The 24,070-nt window shown below is 43.0% G+C and overlaps 2 protein-coding genes across 2 annotated transcripts; one reads left to right on the top strand and one right to left on the bottom strand.

Annotated features, from left to right (window-relative positions):
* Positions 1-22: 22 nt before the first annotated feature.
* On the top strand, positions 23-15,810 carry CDC37L1 (cell division cycle 37 like 1, HSP90 cochaperone). The gene is made up of 7 exons (XM_077344935.1): positions 23-240; positions 4,923-5,204; positions 6,263-6,353; positions 6,571-6,686; positions 7,530-7,652; positions 9,375-9,539; positions 10,943-15,810. Exons 1-7 carry the CDS (start codon positions 166-168, stop codon positions 11,024-11,026), a joined length of 936 nt encoding a protein of 311 aa, XP_077201050.1. The 5' UTR covers positions 23-165; the 3' UTR covers positions 11,027-15,810.
* Positions 15,218-23,642, bottom strand: AK3 (adenylate kinase 3). The gene is made up of 5 exons (XM_077344936.1): positions 23,142-23,642; positions 18,988-19,107; positions 17,457-17,629; positions 16,119-16,237; positions 15,218-15,760 (listed from the first exon to the last, which is right to left on the bottom strand). Exons 1-5 carry the CDS (start codon positions 23,290-23,292, stop codon positions 15,637-15,639), a joined length of 687 nt encoding a protein of 228 aa, XP_077201051.1. The 5' UTR covers positions 23,293-23,642; the 3' UTR covers positions 15,218-15,636.
* Between the last annotated feature and the right edge of the window lie 428 nt (positions 23,643-24,070).

The following is a 24,070-nucleotide window of genomic DNA, read 5'->3' on the forward strand; positions in this document are numbered from 1 at the left end:
GCAGCCCGGGAAGCGGGTCCTCTCGATGAAGTCATAAGCAGAGGACGCTTTGTTGTGGGTGGAAGTCGCTCGGCCAGTTTCCGGCGGGGTCCATAACGGTCCCGGGGACCGGCGTGCCTCAGTGCCCGGGCGTCCTGGTGTTGCCCGTCGTCACGGCGTGGGGGGATGGCGCTGTGGCCGCCGCGCTCCCATCGTTTTAGCCCGAGTCGAGAAGAGGAGCTGCAGCCGCCTGACGCGCAGGTACTGCCTCTCTCCGTGCAGCAGCGCCACTCCCCCCCCCCGCCCGCCCCATGAGACGTCATGACCCAGGGGCCCCGAAATACGGGGAGGAGGGCGGCGTCGACCCTGGTATCGTGCCCGAGAGGAACGGGGCCCTGCCTCCTTGCAGGCTTCGGACAGGCCCCCCACAAAGGGATTGCTTCGACCCCGCTCAGTTCAGTGAGCAGGGCTGCCCGTTGGCTGTTCCTTTAATGCAAGTCCTTTACTCTTTTCAGAAACAAAGCCAGGCCGCCGTTTCGTCCAGCATTGTTGCTGGCTGGCAAAATCCTTCAGAAACACGGCGGATTTGTAACGCGCCGCAGACCAGGGGCAGCTTAGTGTCTTCTCCCCAGTTCTCCATCATTTCATGGCCTTGTTGTTCTGGCTCTTGTTACTTCTTCCAGGAGCTGTGCCCCCAACTCTCCCTCGCCCCCACCCCCATCGGAAGCAGCTAGAGATGTTTCAGCCTCTGTGGGGTGTGGCTGCTTCCTCTGTGCAGGCATGATGGATGGAAGGGGAGTGCTGGCCATCTCCTCCCTTCCTCGGATGGTATCCTGTCAGTACTGGCTTTTGGAAGCCGGGGAGAGAGAGACTGTGTGACACAGTGTTAAACAGGGGCCTGTTCTGATCCAGCAGGACACCTCTTTTGTTGTTTTCTCAGCTAAAAGTGGGCCAAGGCCCCATAGAGGAGGGGTCTAGCCTTGGCCGCCTTCCTTTGCGTCTTAGATGCTCTCAAGGAAAAGAGGTCAGGGCCAAAATCTGCTCTATTGTTCTAACTGAGTGAGTCCTATTTCAGACCATCAAGCACAAAGACTTGACTTTTTATTTATATTAGAAGATTCAAATACACAGGCTCCTTTTCTCACTGAGACTCATGGCAGTGAATACCATTAACAGGATGAGCTAGTCATCCAGTGATACAATAAGATTAGGACTGCAGAAATACGAAAACAGAGCTGAAACAAAGCATAAGTATTAATATGATATATTGAACAATGCAGGAATTATACAGTAAGATCTGATTCAGAGCAACAGTGCATTATATATACTAGGGGTTCCCAAAGTGGGTGGTAAGGGTGGGGGAGGTGAGAAATTTTGGTGCAATAGGGGGAAGGGGAAGAATTTTGGGGCAGGGGGAGCAACAGTCTGACGCTTCCTGCTGCGGCTGTATTTTCCTAGTGAGAGATGTTCTGAGGTGGCTTACCAGTGCCTATCTCTGGGTAGTAGCGACCCTGGACTTCCTTGGTGGTCTCCCATCCCAGTGCTGACCAAGACCCAACCCTGCTTAGCTTCCTGAAGAAAATGACAACTTCAGGAGGTGGGCTGAATGGGGCTACATTCCTGCTGAATTCCTTCTCTGTTCTTCTCCTCTGTTCTTCCCAGCTCCACCCCAGAACTCCAGGAATTTCTTAACCCAGGGTAGGCAATCTTTCCCCAAAAGTCTTCATCTTTGGGAGGCTGGAAAAGCCTTCTCCTGCTTGCTCCTGGCAATGAGATTTTGCATTGCCTCCGTCTCTCTTTCTGTCCTTTCCTTTCCTGTCTGTGTTCCCAATGAAGACCCAGAATGGCTTTTACAAATGACTTTTACAAAGGTCTTATATATTTTTCCAGTCCTACCACCAGCAAAGAGGTGTGTGTTCATATTGGGGGGGGAGCACTAGGGTTGTGGCTTGGGAGCCAAGTGAGTGACAGCCTGGAAAGGTTTGGGAACCACTGTTATACACAGTAGTAGAGGCCACAATCCCTATCAGTTGATTAAAGCATCTTTTTGAATAGTTTCATTATATCTGAATTACTTGTGCAAAAATGCTCTCCTGAGTAATTAAGTTTTGCATTATATGCAGAATGTTTGTGGGTGGCTGTGTTCGTGGCTTATAGAAAGAGACAGGGGAACTGTGAAGAGATGGAAATATCACTTTTTTACTTATTAAATCCTCCTAGAGTTTGCCCCTTTGCCTCCTTTTCTTCACAGTGCATTGGTGTTGTGTTGTTTCTATTTCTGTAAGAGACTAAAGGATGCTCACTTACCCCCATGTCACTGAAGGCTGCAAATATGTTATTATGTTCGCTATTAAAAACAAAACAAAATGAAATGGTAAACAAGAACAGGCTATTGGTCTGCTAGAATTTTATCATTTTGTTATTGTCTGTTTATGAAAATAGCATTTCTCCAAACCACTATTCATCCTGGAGGTTGGTGGGGGAGATAGCAAATTCTGTCTCTGAGCATATTGAATGAGCACAAAATAAGAAATTTAGAAGTAATTATTGAATATGCAGCATCTCACAGCCTTTGTGTGAATTTGACTGTTACATAAAATACTGAAATATAAGTAAGCCCAATACTGCTGATTTACATTGAAGGTAACCTTTTAATTTAATGGGGATCTGCTTCCATGATACTGCATGCAGAGTGGGGTCATGTATGCTTACTGAGAAAGAAGCCCCATTGTATTCAGTGGAGCATATTGCCAGGTAAAATATGCAAACCATCATATACTTAGTCACATATGGAACTCTCTGGATCACTGTGATCTGGATAGCCCAGGTCAGGCTGATCTTGACATTACCTTGAAAACCCTACTGAATTACCAGGTCAGTTGTGACTTTACAGCACACACATGCAAACAGTTTAAAATTTTGTTGTACTTACCAACTGTGTATGCTTACCAATAAAATTAGGATTTTAATTCTGTTGTCTGCTAAAGAAGTATGGAATTGCTCAGTAATATTTATTCCAAATTGGTTAATGTGATTTACCAAAATGTAGAATCATAGAGTTGGAAGGGGCCATACAGGTAATCCAGTCCAACCCCCTGCTCAACGCAGGATCAGCCCAAAGCATTCTAAAGCATCCAAGAAAAGTGTGTATCCAAACTTTGCTTGAAGACTGCCAGTGAGGGGGAGCTCACCACCTCCTTAGGCAGCCTATTCCACTGCTGAACTACTCTGACTGTGAAATTTTTTTTCCTGATATTTAGTCTATATCGTTGTACTTGTAGTTTAAACCAGTGGTCCCCAACCTTTTTTCAGCTGGGGACCGGCAGGGCGACGGCCGCGCGCGCTGCGCGGCCCTGATTCCCTCTCCCCCCCCTCCTGCAGTAAGAAGCTTCCCGGGCCGCAGGCTTGCGGCCTGGGAAGTTTTTTACTGCGGGGGGGGGGAGAGGGAACCGCGGCCCGGTGCCCTGGCCTTTGCGGCCCGGCAGCGGGCCACGGACCGCAGGTTGGGGACCACTGGTTTAAACCCATTACTGCATGTCCTTTCCTCTGCAGCCAATGGGAACAGCATCCTGCCCTCCTCCAAATGACAACCATTCAAATACTTAAAGAGGGCTATCATGTCCCCTCTCAACCTCCTTTTCTCCAGGCTGAACATTCCCAAGTCCCTCAACCTATCTTCATAGGGCTTGGTCCCTTGCCCCCAGTTCATCCTTGTCGCTCTCCTCTGTACCCTTTCAATTTTATCTACATCATTCTTGAAGTGAGGCCTCCAGAACTGCACACAGTACTCCAGGTGTGGTCTGACCAATGCCGTATACAATGGGACTATGACGTGATTTTGATGTAATGCCCCTGTTGATACAGCCCAAAATGGCATTTGCCTTTTTTACCGCTGCATCACACTGCCTGCTCATGTTTAGTTTACAATCCACATGTACCCCAAGGTCTCGTTCACACACAGTGTTACCTAGAAGCGTATCCCACATCCAGTAGGCATGCTTTTCATTTTTCTGACCCAGATGCAGAACTTTATTGCATCTTGTTCTCATTTGCCCATTTTTCCATTGTCTTCAGATCTCGTTGAACTCTGTCTCTATCTTCCGGTGTATTTGCCAGTCCTCCCAGTAGTGAAGAGGCTGTTTTCTGTCTGATGTTACTTTCATAGAATAGATATATTTATAAGAAAAGTGGCCCTACATTTCAGAAGAGCAGTGCTGAGCTGTAGCAGCCAGTCCGAATCTCTCCTTGTGTACAAGAAATAATGTTTTTGGACTCTTAACTTGGGAAAAGACAATAATCATGCGGAATTTCCTTCTAAAATTACGTGATTGGGAGACAAGCTCTTGCTTTTGCAGTGGCCAATAATTGCTATCTGATCACGATATTGGAATGAATAATTTTTAGCATCTTGATACTGCTGTGTCAAATTTTGAATTACCCTTTTCCTTGAATAAGAATAGGCTCATTCATTTTGAGATAGGCTCATTAGATTAGGCTACTTTGCCCAGGCAAAGATACCTTTGCCATAACATATTGAAAAGGTCCATGCCACCTGTTATTTTTTACTTCAAAAGAGTAATTTCACTGATCGCCTCAGAGGGTTCTTATATGAGAAGGATTAAAATGTGAAATCATTAGAGCAAAAGTCCTATTTCAAGTGTAACAGGCCATAAGCCACCGAGACACCTTGGTGATCGACTGTCAGGCTGCTTGTGTTAGTGTGTATATTGGTAGAAAAGGAGTACATGAAGGGCTTTCTAATCAAAATTCACATGCATGATTTTCCATATGATTTCATAGCAACAAATCACTAATCTTATGTAACTGCTTAGTACATAATCTCTTATGCAAGAGTGTCTTTAAAGAGACTGTCCTGTTTGCTGATGTTATATAAACAAGTTTGTTTTATATGGAAATAATTTAAAGGGGTTTTTTTAATGCAGATTTATAAGGATGGGATTGAAATAGCCTGCCAGCAACAAAAGGAATTTGTGAAGAGTTCTGTGGAATGCAAATGGAATTTAGCAGAAGCTCAGCAGAAACTTGGCAGTTTAGCACTGCACAATTCAGAGTCCTTAGACCAAGAGCATGCCAAAGCACAGGCAGCAGCTGCGGAGCTGAGGTATAGTGAAGAAGAGTGGCGCCGGAAAGAAGAAGTGTTAAGGCAACGGGAAAGGCAGGATCTGTGGAATGTAGATTTCATTAGCAAGGAAGTATTTAATAAGGTAAGGACTAATTCAGTTTCTGAAACACAGTAACACAGGCTCATCAGGTATAGATACTGCAGAGCATTTTTAAAGTAGGCATATAGCACCTATAACTTGAATCTTTGTGCAATCTGTCACTGTATTTCTTACAAATAAGAGTATGATTGGGAGGAAGTTAGGATTAAATTAGCAGAAATATGATGTGTGATAACTATTTCATTCATTACAGTTACAGTGATCCAAATCTTAGAAGCAAGAGGTGGGCTTTTTCTCCAAGTGATCTTGAGCAGAGCTGATCAAATGCTAACTGCATAATTTCTGGATTTATTGCTTAGTTCTGTGTTTGGTTATGCGCACATAAGCTTTTTACTTTCAGTTGGCTTGAGTGAGTCTAACTCACTCAGTTTGGACTGATAAAGTTTTTTTGTCTTTCTGCTTCCCAGAAGTAATCTTGTTGAGTGTTTGTATGGGGAATGGAGAACAGACTCCATGCACTAAAGACAAGAGCAGGCACAAAATATGATCCGCAAGCTATTTTAGCCAGTGTGGTAGAATAGATTAATTCCCTATGGCTTGGATCCACTGGAGTGTTTACATAGACAGAATTGTTTCCACTCATGGAACAGTTCTCTCCTCCCGTCTCCCTCTGTCTGTAACCCAGAGTCCTCTGAATTGCTGTTCCATGCAACATCAGAAGAAAGAGGCAAGAAAGTTGTGCTCTTCAGGTGGAAATCCTTTGTCTATACAATTAAACTATTTAATGGATTGGATTTCTAGGTCCTTTATACATATGTATGAATGTATGACTGTAGTACAAATTTAGGACCGGAAATAGTTAGCAAAGGGAATATTCTATTTTCTCCAGTCCCTTGTCCTTAACAGCAACAACTAAAAAAGTTATTTGGGAAATAGCTCTTTAGCTTTTCAAGTCTAGTCAGGTTTGTTGGTTTTTTGTTCTTTGCAGTTTCCATTGATATGTGACTGTTGAATTATGATAGTTTTTCCATGTGAGATTCATTTACTAAAATATTGTGAAATGTTGGATGTTTCATCAGTGTTAAAATTTTATTTACTAGAGTTTCATTAATCAAAAAGAAAGAAAAGAAACAGAAGAAGATGCATCTGAATCTTTCATTCAGAAACATGAGCAGAAGATTAGGCATTTTGGTACGTACAGGTAGCTTGATGTTGATCTTGATTACCATAACCTTCAGTTAAATCACTCAAGTGTTGGTTAATGCATTCTATTTTTGTGTGTAAGGAAGAATACAGTGAAGTAGTTTCCCCTATATTATAGCAGTTGGATGGCCAATGTTGGGCTCAACTTCTGTTGAAACATTTTTGCAAAATCAGTTATTCTGATCACCTCTTATTGTTTTTCCAGGCATGTTGAGCAGATGGTTTGACAGTCAGCGATTTCTCTCAGAACATCCCTACCTTGTCTGTGAAGAAACTGCTAAATATCTCCTCTTATGGTGTTTCCATCTAGAAGCTGAACAGGTATTACTTAAATAGTCTCCTTCTTTGATATGAAGGAAGCTTGTTTTCCACTTTATTTTGTCTATATTCTAAGCCAAGACTTTCCTTACAGATAAACTCAACTGTCCCTTTTTAATATGTTTTTGGTTTTCTTGATATCTTAATACACTTTGGGAGCAAGCATGCAAAATCCAGAGAGTTACCAACAGCCTGTCATCGTGTGATAATTGTGGTCAATCTGAGACCATCGTACCTGCAGGACCACTTCTCCCACTGTGCCCGCCCCCCACCAAAGAGTACTACAGTCTATGATCCAAATCTGCTCAGGGTCCCTGGTCTCAGGGAAGTGAGACTGGCCTCAACCAGGGCCTCCTCGGCCCTGGACCTGGCCTGGTGGAATGCTCTTCTTGCTGAGATCAGGGCCCTGAGCCACATTGATCAATTCCACAGGGCATGTAAGACAGAGTTATTCCACCAGGCCTATAGTTGAGGCCAGGAAGATAACATCTTTACTACCCACCAACTGGCCTTCCCAGAAGAAGAACTGAAGAACTCAACTTCCACTGGAACATCATGGGGAGATGGATTCTCCCTAAAGGAATACCCTCCAATGCACAATATTCTCGATGTGATGATGTTGTTAGACTATAAACTATAAATTAAATGCAAGCCGCCATTTAAGAAATGGTACATTCATTTTTAAGCAGCACCGTTTGTTCTTGGCCAACAGCTAGTTTACCTAGTGTCTTTTTGCAGGTTTTGCAACATCCTTACTGAGCTGCAAATTGAAGCTCTACCAGGATTGCTGCATCTCCTCCTTTGATCTTGCTTTGATTCTTCTTTGTGCTTATATCTTGTTGTCAGAAAGGAGCTCTGATGGAGCAAGTAGCCCACCAAGCAGTTGTGATGCAGTTCATTATTGAAATGGCCAAAAGCTGTAATGTGGATCCACGAGGCTGTTTTCGTCTGTTTTTCCAAAGAGCTACAGTGAGTTGTGCTTTCTTTTTTAATTTGGGGGTGGGGTTGCTTGAGTAGTTTTGGAGAATTTGTGCTTATGGCCTAGTTCATACATCTGTCTTGGTCTTTAAACTTTCATAAATTTGGAAACTGAAAGCAACACTGGTGACTCTAGTGGTGGTAATAGAAGCCCAGTATGTTCAGAATAAACCAGTGTTTTATAGTTTAACTAAATTGTTGTGCCATCTCCTGTTTCAACCTGGAGGGGTGTAAGCAGTGAGGTCCCACAAGGATCAGTATTCTGACCAGTACTATTTAATTTACTATTTAATTAGCTATTTAATTTGCTATTTAATTTATTCATAAGTACCTGCCCTATGATGGAAGGCTGAAGAGTCTAGGACTTTTTCAGTTTAAAAAAGAGACAACTAAGGGGGGATATAAGAGAGGGTTATAAAATTATGCATGGGGTGGAGTGAGTTCACAAAGAAAAATTTTCCTCCCCCTTCTTAAAATGCTAATAATCAAGGGTAGCCAATGAAACTGATGGGCAGTAAGTTCAGGACAGAAAAAAAGAAATACTACTTTACACAGAGTGATTCATATGAGGAATTCACTGCCAGAGGATGTAATGATGGCCACAAGAATAAACAGATTTAAAAGGGGACCAGATAGATTCATGGCAGATCAATGGCTACAAGTCATGGTGACTTCCACATTCAGAGGCGCTAAACCTCTGAATTCCAGATCCTGGAGACAACATCAGGGGAAGACGTGTTGTGGATCCTCCAGGGGAACTGATTGGCCACTGTGCTGCATTCCATTTCTCAAAATAAAATGGTGGAGCCTGGACTGTGTTTAGCCTGAGCACAGCAAAGCAAACTGAAGTCTGAAAATATTCACAGGTCACTGGTTGTGTGTTATGGGTAGCTGTGGAAAATATCTGTTTCCACGTCAAGCCCTGGGTTTTGTTGTTAAATGCACTTGTGAATGAAAACCTTAAGCTCCAAGGAGGGACACTTGGGAATATATGTTACTCTGTCTTTTAATACCCAGTTTCATTCCTTGGTATTCAAGAAGGCACTTTCCATATTATCAAGTCACAAAGTTACCCTGCAAGTCGTACTTATATTTATATTCTCACTGGAGAAAAGATTTATGCATATAATTAAGTTAAGTTTAGTATGTGAGTAGTTTGAGAGAGGGCCATGCCTTCATGTTTCATTTCTTTTTATAGGCTGTATGCAACAGTAGCTACCAGCAAGGCTAGGTACATGCAGAGAATGTATGATGGTGCAGAATTCAGCTTCCTTATAATCTAGTATTTGTTTGTTGGTTTGTTTTTTTAAGGAAGACAGTTTCTAGTTCTTCTGTTTGCAACATTACTTCACAGTCGGTGGGCAATGTTTGCGGAAGTTTTAGAAGTCAGCAAAGTAGTAGAATGAGATTTCCATAGGCTACTGATAGGACTGTGCTATTTACATAACCATTGGCTGACCATTATAACCAAAAAAAACCAGAACAACTTAGTGGAGAGAGGGGACAAATCCTACAAAACAAAGACAAAATTACATGAATTTACTGAATTGTCATATTTTTAGAAGTCATTGCATTCAGCTTTTGGGCACATTGTGGAGATTACCTGGGCAGGGCTCTTTTTTTTTTTTTTTTTAGTACAGAGTATTTGCAGGCATGAGCATGAAATCTGAGAACTACATAATTACTTATGACTCATGACTTCCTTTTTGACAGATGGGGGAAGAAGGCTATTTGGAGGCTTTTAAAAATGAACTTGAAGCATTCAAATCAAGAGTAAGAATTTGTTCGCAGTCCCAAAATTTTCAAGCAATGTCTGTTCAGAATCCTTCAGTTCATACAAGCCTGAATTCTATAGGAGGGTTTGCATCTTTTCCACAGGTAGGTCTTGTTTTGAATGCAGTTTACTGACATGGGAAAACGCTGTTTCTTTTATCTTTTTCTGTTTCTTTTCTCTTCTCTCATTATTGTGCCAACTTAGTAAGGCAGTGTTTCTGTGAATATCAGGTTATAGCAAGGCCTAGTGCTTGTATGTTAAAAGCCCTTAACACCATGAAGGAGTGAATGTGTATCATGATCACTTCCAAGTTCCCCAGCTGTACGTAAAGCCAGGCACATGTTCAACACCCCAGTGGTTCATCTATTTAACATTTAGCCTTAACATACACAGATTCACACTGCACCAGTCATAAAAACTGAAACAGAAATTAGAAATAAAATGTAATTAACATGGAATTCTTGTGGGAAAGATCCCACAAGAAGAATTGCATTTAAATTTTTTTTCTCTAAGCAAAAAGCTCCTTACTGTAGGGGATTTGGCTGAAAATACTGGGTCTTCAGTAAACCCATTTGTATGTCAAATTGATGATCACTTGGAGCTTTCTGGATTCTGTAGCTTTACTCAGAGAACTCGCCAAATCCAAACCATCCAAGAATTGCTGTTAACTAGCTATCCCCCCCTTTTTTTTGTCCCAACTAGCATGATTATATCTCCCCTTCTGCTGAGTGGAGAATGATGTTGTCAGTGTGACAGAGGAATGAAAACTATTAGAGCCAGAGCCTCAAGAAGTTAAGAAATTATGCAATCCTAAGCAAAGTTTGTACCCTTTTAAGACTTCTTTGGACTTAGAAGAGCTTAAATTGCACTATGAGTTGTACAACCTAACTACAGTGTGTATGCCTCGGAAGGATGGAAGGCTAAGTCAACCTTGAGCCGGCTGCTGGGATTGAACTCCCAGCCTCATGGGCAGAGCTTCTAGACTGCATGTCTGCCGCCTTACCACTCTGCGCCACAAGAGGCTCACTTGGAAAATAATGAATACAAAAACAGAGTTTAACAGAAACGTTTTCATCAGAGTGCTGTAGTGATTGAAGTACAGCTTACAGTCTATGAGTCCCAGGTTCAGATTCCCACTTTGCCTGGAAGCTTGCAGGGTGACCTTGGGCCAGCCACTTGCAGTCAGCCTAACCTACCTCACAGAATGGTTATTCAGGTAAAATGGAGGTGAGGAGAATGGAGTTCCAAAGCTGCCTTGTTGGCTTCTGGGAAGCTGCTGCTAGTATAGCTCTCAAAAATGTCTAGTAGTCGTTCATATGTAAAAAATTCCTCTTTTGAATGTTTCTACAATACCAATAGGATGGCTGACACTTGCTTTTGGGGTGGTATTAAAGTCCCAGATGGCCAAGAGGGGGGCAGGAAGTTTGTTCCATCACCATCTTGACATCATTTTGAGTGAGACATTTGCCCAGAAGTGACTTCCTGGTCTTTATGCTCTTTGTTACAGAATGCAGAGATGCTTCAAGGCTGTAGCGGGAACTCAGTGGTACACAGGGATGAGGAAGAACCCAAAATGATGGATACTGTATAGTACGCCCAAGCCCAGCTGTTCTTATTGCAAAGAGAAGAACATTCTGACTTTATTGAGACTGATTTTTAAGGGTGCTGCACTTTAGTTTGGCTGTTTTTTGGAGAGAGGGTAATCCAGAAACACACTTGTCCTTCATTTGGAAAATGTGCTGCTAGGGTATTTGTTTTCTTTCATGTTTTAGGAGAGGGATTCTTGTCTGTTGCTGAATGTGAAACTGGAGGTTTCTTCTGCTACTTCTAAATTTTGCCTTTTTAAATTTTAGGAATCAAAGTATGGGGGAAAATCTGCACAGTTGCAATATTTAAAAGTGGTTGATCCAAGGAAGAATCTGCTTTAATCTTATAAGACATGCCCATATCTGGATATTGAGATCATTGTTATACATCCTGTTGCTTGCATTGTGAGCGCTCAAATCTGATTTTTATCATGAATAGCAATAAATCAGTGGTTGCTAGCAACATTGCTGATCTGGATGGCCAGGGGGTAGGGGGGTGGAGTGCTGGTCTTTTAATTCTGTTGCAAGGATAACATTTTAATTTTTTGCTTTTGGCCAAAGGCTTTGTATGTGTTGTTCTGACATTAACCTGATGTGCAAGTGCAACAGTTGCCCAGGCCTGAATGTGAAAACAATATTTTCTAGAAATGTTCTTGCAGAAAAGCTGACTTTCCTAAAATAAGGGAATGGTTACCAGGGGTCAGTCAGAAAGGAAGAGAGATCAGCGTTAGCTGGTTACTTTTGTACCCAAAGAATGATTGTGATAATTTTTTTAAGTTGAGTATTTAAGAGAACTTAAGTGCCAAATCCAAATGGAACTTTTTTTTGCAATATATAGCTAACTATATTGCGTGTGAAGCTCAGCAAGGCAAGTCTTCAGCTGAAAACATCTTCAGTATCTAAGGAATTGGTTTTCAACTCCAGGTCTCCAAGTGTTTTCCATATGCTTCAGTCTCTGTCACCTTTACATGAAAATTGTTCTCATGATTCCAGCAGGAAGTCACCGCCATCTTCCACCCTTCTGCTCCTTGGGCAGTCATCCAGTTGCCATACTATAGCTTTTGTTGCCTCTGCTTAATCACCCTTGATGTAGAGACAAGTTGTAGACATGAATGGGCTGTTGCCATCTAGTGACAGCGCCATTTTAGCTTTTGTAGGGGCAAAGTTGGAATCAATCCCAGAATCATCAGGGAGATAATGCTAGATTTTAGTCTGAAACTTGTTTGCCCTGGTTCCCTTGTTCCTTCCTTCTTCTGGTAGAAATGACAGACCACAGGGAAGCCAGCTATCAGATTCCAGAGATGTTGTGAGTTCATGGAGTAGAACTGTTATGTACAATGAACCTTTACCTATAGTCTTTCTCATGCCAGGAAAACAGAACATTGGCTTTCCTGTTTAGAAGCAGAACTGGCTGTAGAAGACAGTGTAACTAAAAATCAGGGTGTTGACTTGATTTTCTTTATATTGTGGTCTATTCAGAAAACAGTACTTCAGCATTCCAACTAAACAAAGAGAACCTGTTAGACATTACCTACAGCTTATAAGTAATAGGCACTTTTGCTAGATAAAGTATCCATTCTTCTGTACCCAGAATGAAAATGTAACTTTAAATATGAGACAAAAATCTGTCCCTAGCACTGCAGTTGTAACAGTTTCTTTTGATGTTTCACATGTAGGCGAAAAGATTCTTAGATGGAAACATTTTTACTTCAGGGGATCAGACACTAAGATGGTCTGATCTTTGCACAAAATTCCACCTGTGTTCTTAAACATATGGTTCCTTGCTTTCCATCTGTTGTAATGGCATCAGAATCTAATTTCTAATCATTAGAACCCTCCTAGTTTCTACCTTCATATGTTACATACTACATATCTAGGTAACTGTATCCTTATGTAGAATTGGAACTGAAACAGTTTCCCTTTAAGTTCAATATGCAAAACTGATTGGCTTTGCCTTTTAGCTTCTTTTAGCAAGAAAATGAAGGGTTAGTCTTGCTTATTGTCACTTTGCTGTAGGAAAAAGTTTTTTGAGGGTAGCGGTCATCATCATCATGTTAGGTTACAAAAACCACACTTGAAATTACTGGCATATGGAATGAGATCTTGACCAGGTTCTGTATCTCTCCACTTACTTTGGGCTTATATGAGATCCTTGTTTTGAAATTAATGCATTTTTCGTCATCCCTGCATGTGTGCAGCATTGAAATCATTGCCACAAAATCATTAATAGGTTAGACTACATTTGTCCCTAAAAGGAATTTCAAAGGAGAGGTGCATGAAAACATTAAGTGATAAAACTTACGGATTTATCAGCAATACTTTTAAAACAAAATTTCCCTTTTTTGGTAAATAAACTGAAATGAACTTGATAGGAATTTGTTTTCAAAGAGAGGGGACAAATAACATCTTCTGTGATCATTAATCAACTTCCTTGTCAGGATCATGTGTGCAAACCTAGCTACTGAATGAATGACAAGTCAGCAATGGAGCAACTCACAACTGTTACATATTCTGTAATGATTTACTGACATTTCTGGGATTGTGTCTTTAACGATATGGCATTATGCTGACTATTGCGCTGACCACACAAACTGTTTTATGTCCTGCGTGAACTCCTATGGTCTGTTGGATATCACTCAGGTTTCTGAATATAAAACTTACAGAAGAGACATTTTCTCATGTGCAAGCAGAACACAGGAGGGTTTTTTTTTTTCAGCCAACCCATGGCAACCCTGTAGTGTTTTCAAGGCAAGAGATGTTCAGATATGAGGAACTGAATCATATGAACTAGTAGCATGAAACCATCATGTGGTTTAAACCACATTCGCATAGAGTATTCTAATATCTCATTTCTTAAACTTGTGTTTCATTGTATTTACATTGTCAAAATTAGCCTCATGCTTTCTGGATTTGCTGGTAACATTGTAACAGATGCTTGGGGACTCTCAGGATAAATTGGTTATATGCTAGTTATGAACTTGGCCATTACGTTCACTGGGCTTCCATGTAAATGCATTTAGTTAGTGAATTAGTTGAGACTAATTCACACATTATGCAGGGGCAAATTTGGGTTTGCTATTGCTATTGCGGCCACTAGTCTGAAACATGAACTTGCAAACATGTTTGTTCTGTTCAGGCTTTCTATTTTAGGTATACATATAAAATATGTAAGAGCCTCTTGTGGCGCAGAGTGTTAAGGCAGCAGTCATGCTGTCTGAAGCTGTCTGCCCATGAGGCTGGGAGTTCGATCCCAGCAGCCGGCTCAAGGTTGACTCAGCCTTCCGTCTTTCCGAGGTCGGTAAAATGAGTACCCAGCTTGCTGGGGGGTAAACAGTAATGACTGGGGAAGGCACTGGCAAACCACCCCGTATTGAGTCTGCCATGAAAACGCTAGAGGGCGTCACCCCAAGGGTCAGACATGACCCTGTGCTTGCCCAGGGGATACCTTTACCTCATAAAATATATAAGGTATAATGTAATGTGATATGGCCTTCACCCACCTAAATTTAGGATCATAGTGGCTTTCTCCCACCAATACAGAATTCTCTATTTTCACAGTAATTATTGCAGGGATTCTAGATCTTTGGGACAGAAAATATCATAAATCTTCAACCTACACTACTGGCCTCCTTGTAGGGAATGGTGGTCTCAAAACCTCTAAGTAATGGGGTAAGCAAATGGCTTATCAATTGACAGCACCATTTATTTTATGGTACTGATTTTGGTTCAGTCCATTTAGCTGGAACATACAACATTTGTCTGCTATTGCTGTATTTAGACTGTTTTCATATTACCAGCTTCCTTTCCAGAAGTTGCTCAAGGTTTGGTTGCGTTCTACTGTATCAACCATGTTTTGTTAGTGGCCATTTCTTCAAACTGGTTTTCTAGAGTGGTAATTTAACCTATGGAAACCTTAATGAGACACCTTGCTGTGTTCATATAAAATACAAATACTTTTAAAGCCTTAATGTGACTTAAAGTTTCACAGCCTAGAAAAGAGACCTGGAAAACTGTCCCCGTCTGACTTTTGGATCTGTCACCATCTGCCAATAAAATGTACTTTTATTGTAACAAGCATTGATTTTAAACAGACTTCAGCTTTTGTCAAGGACTGTTAAAACTAGGGGCTAGTGTTAAGTCATTTATCCTATTTGAGATGTGTGCAGCTAGGGAAGCAAGTAACAAAAGCAAAATGCTTGATTCAAAGCTGTTTACTGGGCTCTGAAAAAATCATAACTTCTTCCTTTAGGGTCCAGAACTTTAAAGTCTACAGATAAAATGTGCAATCATTTCATATCAGCACCTCCTTCCTGGTAACGGCCAGATAATTTTCTACCTACTGTTTTAAAAAATCAGTTTATTCAATTAGTTCTATAAAAATGAATGGTATCTAATATGAAAATACCACTTGAAAATTGATATTAGAAATATGAGATGATTGCAGAGTTGAAAAGGGGCATTTTTACAGATAACTGGGCTATTGATCAGTATGGCACATTATTTCATAACACAACCCCTTCCAGTCACCACGATTTAAGTACTCATGAGGTTTGTTTTTTCAGAAGTGCTGCTGTTTCTTGATATTTCCACATAGCAGTCCTGGGCCAGGTCTGTTTCAGTCAGGTGCAGCACTTCCCTTCTGGCTCACATCAGGCAGCTTGGTCTGAAGAAAACGATGAACGTGGGGCCAGATTTTGTTGGTTTCTGTTCCGGAGAAAGATTCTAACACTCCTTTCTTTCTGTAGAAAAAAACAACACAAGAAGTATTAAAAGTTTGGCTTACTTATGAGTCACGTTCTTCTTTCAGAAACGTCTCCCTTATTCCATCAAGAAACAAAGCTGCCTGAGTTTCTCTTAAGGATTTCAGAAGAACAAGAGAGCATTGTTTTCAAACATATCAGTACGTGTTTGGATATATAGGTTCTATCCAAAGTATCTATATTGCTTTTCTCCCCAGAGTGGTTATAGACATTTTCAATACAGCCAATTTAAGTAATTTAAGTAAAGTAAACACCCTCACCCATGCACACATATTCATCCTGGTTGGGTCCTGGTTTGCTAGATCTTCACCTAATAAAAATAAGGATCTTATCTTACCGGTAATATTCCAAGACAGGCCTGGTTTCTGCTTCATAAGATTTCAGTCTTTTCATAATCGTTTCTGGTTTGTCATCATCACGTTGAACAAGAGGCTCTCCAGTAACATCATCAGTGGCCTAGTAATAGGAAAGGACAAGCAGAATAGAACTCCACACACAGGCTGGTTCTACAGAGGTACTGAGCACTTAGATTTCTGACAGGTTTGTTGAACTGTTCAATTTCAATACTCCATTTTAAGTTTTCTGCATATGTTATGTGTCTTCACGGCTGGCAAACAAGCCATGTACTCTTTTACCATGACAGTCCCTATATTAGTAAGAAGTTACAGGTGGAAAGATGGCAATAAGAATCTTAAGCAGGAGTCATTTGCCTGCTCTGTATTTTACTTTTCAGGGAAATTATGCAAATAAGCAATAAGAAAAAAATCCCCCTCACACCTGCACATGACAATACATTAGCCATTTGTTGCTGTGAGCTTTGAGAGTCTGAATTCACTCTGCAACAAAGACTGCCAAAACTTAGGTTTTCCATACTGGATGAGGCTTTTATTCCTCAGATAAATATCATAAGCACCTAGCATGACAGAGGTGGTACAGGAAAAAAGTGTGTGCATGTTTATTGTAAAATTAAAATTGATGTGGAAGGACTGTCTGGATTCTACATAGGCAACAGCTTAGTGTAGTCACATAAGTGTCAATTCATTAAGAAGATACTGAAATCATAGGATCATAGGGTCAGAAAGGGCCAAACAGTCTACCTAGTCCACCCCCCTGCCCAATGCAGGATCAGCCTAAAGCATTTAGGATAAGTGTCCTGCCACTGCTTGAAGACTGCCAGTGAGGGGGAGCTCACCACCTCCTTAGGCAGCCGATTCCACTCCTAAACTACTCTGTGAAAAATGTTTTCCTGATAGCTAGCAAATATTGTTCACATATGTTGCCAACAGGTACCTTTCCCTGCCCTCCTCGGACAACCTTTCAAATACTTAAAGACAGCAATAATTTCCCCTCTCAACCTCATCTTTCCCAGGCTGAACATTAGCATGTCCCTCAGCCTTTCCTCAAAGGGCTTGGGAAAAGCAAAGGACTGACATAGATTTTTGTTTTCAAGTAGTACAGATCACAATTAAGTTTAGCAACTTTCTCACTGCTAGCAAGGATGAGTCTGCTCCAGTTATGATCAAAATTAGTGAATAGCAGAATTCTAGATGTAGGATCTGCCCAGTTGCATTCATGACAATCGGCTGGAATGGTCAGTAGGCACAGGGCAGTCCAAATGTTTGGTAAATGTAGTGAAATCCATGTGCAACCATGTAGAAAAATACATATGACTTACAGGCACTTTGGGAGGATTGAACTCCAGGTTATAGACCCTGCCACTTGCAGGGTGGATCCATCGTGCTGTCAGGCGTTGCTGGATAGTCTCAAAAGGCACATCTAAGTCAATCACAGTATCAATTGGACACCTTTTTTCCAGGGCTTCAGCCTGTGGGACAGTCCTTGGGAAACCTGTGGAATGATAAATGTCACTGTAAAAGTCTAGTAGCAAAGGAGTGAGCTCTTGAAGCCTGATGTAAAAGCAGTAGGGTTGCCAACCTCCAGGTGAAACCTGAAGATTTCCTTGGCTTACAGCTGTTCTCCAGATAACAGAGAAAACAGCTACTTCTTAAAGGCAATACAGCAATTAGATTAACCTGGCCAGAAATACAGTTGCTTATTGGTAATATAATTATGAAGTCACTGGAAAGTATTTAATAATTCTCAACTGCTCCTTGGAAGAAGCAGTTTTCTTTATTATCTCCTAAAAATTATTTTAATAGCTTATTTTCTTTCCTCTCCTTTATGCAAATATGTGAAGAAGGCTTCTCAAGTCTGTATTAAACATTCTTTAAATGTTACCCCAAACAACTAGGATTCCTTGGAAACTTCTCAGGGGTTCCTCATTAGAAAAGGAAGCTTGCCCTCCACCCATGAGCTTCCTTAGAAATGCAGAGATTAAAGGATGTATCCCAGTGTGCACGCTTAATTCAAGCAACACAGTGTTCAATCCAATGGGGCTGAGAAGAGCCTCGTGCTGGAAAGATTCCAGGAATTTTCTGCATTGTGCTGGGCTTCTATGCCAGACATGCTCTTTGCCATGCCAGAAAGGTTCTTTGGCAGCCCTAGTTGGCATGAAAACAATCCCTCAAAGGTAGCAAGTTTGAAACTGATGAGATGCCTGTTGCTGCGACGGATGGGCAAACAAGAAAACAAGGTATTCTTCACATAAAGAAACGTTTCTACATGAGAAAAAGTAGGACAGAGGTTGGCCCAGCTGCTTGTCACAAGGAAACCCCCAGACTCAGATTCCCTCCTCATTCAGGTATCTCTAATTGTCTTCTTTAGCTCAGCAAATTGTGGGAGTTCCCAAAGTTGTTTCATAGAAGCTTGTCTTTGTATATTCACTGTGGCTTTCTCTCTCCTATGAGAAGTGTTAAATCGACTTGCAAGTACCTGTGCCTCCATACAAAACAAACTCCCACCATGAATTGCAGAACCACAGCTACAAGCTTCAACTGTTTAGATACACCTTATCAAAGGGGTTCAGAGAATCAGCAGAAATGGCCATGGGACTGTGATATCCATTTGGCCTGATACAGGATAGATACCAATACTAAAAGCCGTGTCCCCAAATCTTGGAGAAAATTCCTTAACTAAAAATTTATATCAGTTCAGGAAATTGTTCAGGCTCAGAGTTAAGTTCTGGAAAGCGCTGGGTGGGGTGAGGGGGAGAAGTCTCACATACTGTTTCTCAGCATAGTCTAAGTGCTTAACGAATTATCCGGGGGCAATTTCAGTTCTTCGGTGGGTTGCAACACGACTCTTACCGTCAAGCAGCAAGTGATGCTTCTCTAGTGTTTCCAGCTCACTTAGCATCAGTTGGGTCATGATATCATCAGGAATAAGTTGCCCCTGATCAATGTAGGTCTTTGCAATGACACCAATTTCTGTGGAAACCAGAAAACAGACACACTTTCTTAGATTTCAGCAGCAGTACAGAACAGTACAGCTTCCCCCTCCAGACTTTTTAATTTTCTGCTTTTCATTCAGTATTTCTGCCCTCTTGCAGTAAAAGGCCAGGGACAAATTGTCCCTTCTTTGAGGACGACGTGGGAGTTTTGTTATGTGACTAGGCCAGATGCTCACTGTGGCTAATTTATGTCGTTCTGCAGGGAATCAGTTGCCAAGCAATGGAATACAGGTCTAAAAGAATCTTTCGTTGTGAGTATTCCACAAGGAAATTCTTCTTTGGGGAAACAATTTTATATTACATGTTTATTATTAAGTCTTATTGGCATTTGCAAACTGTAAAGCCATAGCTCAGGGAGAAGATGAGGACATTCTCCTTAGCTCTCAAGATAGACATTGAGTAAGCATTTCTTACACCATCATCTGCCACCCTAAAGCAAGTGGCACACATCACCACAGCAAGTCTTGTTCCATTGTCTTGCCTCCCTCCCTAAATATGATCCTCCTTTAATTTCAGTGGTAAACTTGTTGACAATAAGTGAATGTTTAACTTGCATGAACTTGTGACTGCGGCAATGTGTATTCAAACTCTGATTCAGCACCATACGTGAGACAAACAAGATAGAAAGGGAAAAAACCTGAGAATAACAAAGACAACACAGCATCCTTTAATGCAAAGGTAGCCAAACTGTGGCTCTCCAGATGTCCATGGATTCCAATTACCATGAACCAATGCCAGCCAGCCCTGCTTTAGTGAAAGCTACAAAGCAATCAGTCCTGAAAATAGTCTTTGTATGTAGCTCTCAAATTTTATATCTCTACTTTCTTTTACATATATTTTTGATGTGGAACACATCTTCTGGTGCGCTCCCTGGGATGGAAATGGGTATGGATGTGATGTCCATAGCCCCACACCAGGGACCACGCCAGAAGATGTGGGGAGGCTGACAGCAGAGGAGGTTGAGACACCAGCTATGAACCTGATAGAGGTAGGACCCCTATAGCCAGCTGGGGCCGCTGAACGACCCACACAAATGCTGTGGGATGAGGTGCCACCTGTGAAGCAGGCCAGGGCCGCTGTGCAACTCATGCAGCTGCTGCAGGGCAAGGCGCTGCACCTGAAATAGGCAGGGGCCACTGTGCCGCCACAGTGCCCCACTCCTCCAGCCAGTCCTGGAGTGCAGCAGGCCTGGGAAGTCCTGTCGCTACAGCACCTGGCTTCCTGAGGTGGCCCCACCCTCCAAGGAGCACGGCAAGCCTGGGAAGCGGGGAGACACCACAGCCGCCAGCGGAGGGCTGCTGTGACAGGTAAGGAGGGAGAAGAATGTGTGCATGCATGTGTGCATGAACATATGTGTGTGTATGTCTCTGAGAGGGTGGGGGAGGGACCAAGAAGGAGAGGTAGGTAGGAGAGGCAAGGTGTGGGGGAGAGGGATTGAGGGGGGAGGGACCAGGGTGGAGAGGCAAGGAGGGAGGGGGAATGAGTGCGTGTATGTGTCAGAGATGGAGGCAGGAACATGGAGTCCCACAACAGGTATGTTTTCCACATACCCTGCGATAGTCGGACTCTCACAAGAATTTTTTTATTTTTGTATGTCACTCCCAGACCAATCAAATAAGTAATTGATTGCAGTGAGGTATTTGTGTTAATCTTTAAGGTGCCACTGGACTTCTGCTTTGTTTTGCCACAATAGACTAACAACATTTATTCCAAAATAAGCTTTCACAAGTCAGAGCTGATTTCATTTTATTCCTCTTATAGATTCACACATCCTATGAACAGAAAAAACAGCATCTACTACCATGAAACGAGCAAAAGAACAAAAACCTCAAGGTTATTTTTTACATTGCAAGTCATTCAATAAGTGACCCGCTAAGGATCCACAATGGATCAGAGGTAGTAGGAAATCCTCACCCTCAAAATCTCCTCCTCCAGGATTCTCTAGAATTTGAGAGGGCTCATTTCACCCTCTGCTTCCCCCCTCTGTTGTCTCCTTTAATGAAGCTTATTGGTTCTCACTACACTTGCCATTTGGGAGTATTTGTAGACTTCACCCAACTGTGTTTTGTTTTTTAGGAATCTTCTCTTTGGTTAATTTACACATAATATTTTTCTGCTGAAAGGGAATCTTGCCCCCCCCCCCATATGTGACCCTTATCTTGTTTATGAATGACCCTGTTATATGAACACTGATATCTACAAGGGGGCTAAGCCAGTTTACTTGCTGGGAAATAAATAGGATCCAGGACAGAAGCCTGTACAAAGGTCCCCAATGTTATTAGGCAAATTTGTCTTTCCAAAACAGATTATGAAGTGCATTCACTGTCCAAAAGTCATGTCTGTATTTCTTAGTGTTCTAGTCCAGGGGAGCAAAGCTCTGTAGGTTAAGTTGGGCCCTTTCTCTTGGAATTAGCCACTAAGTGTCACCTTAAAATCCCACAGCATGCCATATTGAACAGGATCTGAGTTACATGTAATCAGGAATGGATTATTCTGCCAAAGTCTCCTGGTCATAAAAAACAAAATAACCCTTAAGCAGCATTATCATTCTAAGTGGTGCATGCAGGGGACAACCACAGCTATTGTCTTCATGCCCTGATGTGTTAAAAGCCTCCAGAGGCCTTGGGGTTTGGCTATTAGAAACATAAACAGAAATGACTTTATTTGTCTATGGTATAATTCTGCCACCAGGCCATCCAAGCAACTTGCAACAAATGTGTTAAAATACCTTTGAAACTTAGTTATATATACACCACAAAGATAACAAGAGCTCAGCAGCTACATTTCAGTGTGAGCTACAAAAAGCAACAGCTGAATAGATATGAAGGTGCCTCATAGGCCCATTATGCATGGCCGCCGAAATGGCGATTTCGGGTCACATGGAAAACGCGGAAGGGGAAAACGCGAAGCACACCAGTTATGCACAGGAGTGGGCGTGACGGTGGCAAGACCCAGAGTAACCGATTATGCACGCAGCGATCCCGGCGCCGCTTCTGGTTGCGCCCCGGTCACCCGGAAGCTGCGCTTTCTTCTGCGTTTCGCTAACGCGGCTTTGTCAGCGGCATGCACCGAAGCTGTGGCCGGTTGCGGCCATCACCGTGCGTTATCGGTGATTTTAGTCTCCGCCATTGCACCCCGAATGTGCGTTATCCCCCCCCCCCGTGCATAATGGGCCACACTGAATCATCATCACTCCATGTAGATCAGTATTGACTCCATCCAGCCTGTCAGTGGCTCTCCAGGGTCTCAGGAAGAACCTGGTTCTTTTAAACTGGCGATGCCAGAGACTGAGCCGGGAACCTTTGGCATGCTTAGGGCAGGAATTTTCACAGAGCCACAACTCCTCCTCAGTGCTCAGTAGTATCAGCAGAACTTAATGTCTTAATGGTTCAATCCAAAGGGCACCTCCTAATTCATTAGCATACTTCCAATGTTAGCTGCATATGTCAAGTCAAGTGCATATAATACTGCCTCCTATGTTCAGGCACACACCCCTCTCCAATAACTTTACTTCTAGTCTACTGACCTCTGCAAAAGGACAGACAGCTTCCGCACAGGACTGGCACTGTTACACAAGCGTTTCACACTTCCACATCGAGCACCACCATCACGAGTGGGTTGCTCCAGTAAGTACAACAGTATGCAGCAGAGCTGATCTACCCAGAACCCAAATTCATTCTGGAATGGCTACCCATTTTCAGTTTCCCAGAAGGACTCTCACAAGGATGCATTCTGCCATCCCTGCAGGGCTGGTTGTGGAATTTCTGCTCCTTGCCTACCTGTAAGGATCTCAAGAATGCTGCCGGCGAAGGGGGGAGGAAACATACCTTCTGAGGTGCGCTGCAAGGTGGCTCTTCCAGACTTCGCGCTTACACCCCCAGCCACTGGCTCCAGAAGCCGACAACCTCTGGAAGGTCGTGGGTTGCTGTGCGGCATCCTGCGGGTGCGCACCCGACGAACTAACACCGCCCCCCCACCGACACCCTGGCGCGCCCCCCCCCCCCACCATACCTGTCCTTTTGTTCATGTTGTCCCTGAGCAAATCGCCGCTGGAGAGATGCTTCAGGGCAAAGTGCTTAACGATGCGGGAGGAGATGGTGCCCTTCCCGGACCCAGGGGGGCCCATGATGAGGGCCCGCAGCAGCAGCGGCCGCACCACCATGCCGGGACTGGGGAGGGGGCTGGCAGTGCCCAAGGGAGTCCAAGCCGGAGAGGCTCAGCAGCGGCTCCGGATCGCCCGGGACATCGTCCTCTCCACTCGCCCGTGGCCTAGACTCCACCTACCCCCAGGCGACAGAACAACCCGGAGCACCGGCGCAGGAAATGGAGGCAGAGCCGACCAAGCTCCTCCTTCGCTGCCTTTTTGGTTCCTGGGGCCGCTTCCCAGGCTTTCCTGGCAGCCAAGCGCTCTTTTGCCTTCTGGTTTCTGGCTGTCATTCCCTCCCCAGTTGTCGAAAAGGGCCCGCCTCTTTCCTGCAGGCTGGTCGAGATTCCCCAGGCCCTGTGCTCACGGCCGACCAAAGCCACACACCGAGGAGCGCCGACCTCTGATGGACGCGTGGGGATCTCCTGAGTTACAGCTGAGCTCAGTGTCTTTTAGAGAAAATGGCAACATCGGGATCTCGACATTATACCCTGCTGAGGCCCCCCCTCAAACTCTGCCCCCCCCCCATCCGCCCCCTAATCTCCAGGAATTTCCCAACTGGCAACCCTTGGTATCTGGGTCACGGGGAGAGGAGGGTTTTTTTTTTTTTAAGCTTTCCACCAAGGTCTAATTCCTGTACATCCCAACCACAGAAACGCATGTTTAGACTAAACAAAATGTGTGTTCTGTGGCACCTTTTAAGACCAGCCAAGTTTTATTCAAGGTATACGTTTTCATACACATGCACAGCGCTTCTGATATATTGAAATGGAAGTTGACAGTACATATCTCGATA

Source organism: Paroedura picta, chromosome 7 (assembly GCF_049243985.1).
Source record: "Paroedura picta isolate Pp20150507F chromosome 7, Ppicta_v3.0, whole genome shotgun sequence".
Lineage (NCBI taxonomy): Eukaryota > Metazoa > Chordata > Lepidosauria > Squamata > Gekkonidae > Paroedura > Paroedura picta.

Bases quoted from the DNA above. Each gene is read 5' to 3' on its own strand.
- CDC37L1 (XM_077344935.1), top strand. From the start codon at position 166: ATGGCGCTGTGGCCGCCGCGCTCCCATCGTTTTAGCCCGAGTCGAGAA. The intron at 241-4,922 runs GTACTGCCTCTC...TTTTTAATGCAG, and splicing joins TGCAGCCGCCTGACGCGCAG to ATTTATAAGGATGGGATTGA. The intron at 6,354-6,570 runs GTACGTACAGGT...TTGTTTTTCCAG, and splicing joins GCAGAAGATTAGGCATTTTG to GCATGTTGAGCAGATGGTTT.
- AK3 (XM_077344936.1), bottom strand. From the start codon at position 23,292: ATGGTGGTGCGGCCGCTGCTGCTGCGGGCCCTCATCATGGGCCCCCCT. The intron at 19,108-23,141 runs GTATGGTGGGGG...TGGTTTCCACAG, and splicing joins CAACATGAACAAAAGGACAG to AAATTGGTGTCATTGCAAAG. The intron at 17,630-18,987 runs GTAAGAGTCGTG...ATCATTCCACAG, and splicing joins GCATCACTTGCTGCTTGACG to GTTTCCCAAGGACTGTCCCA.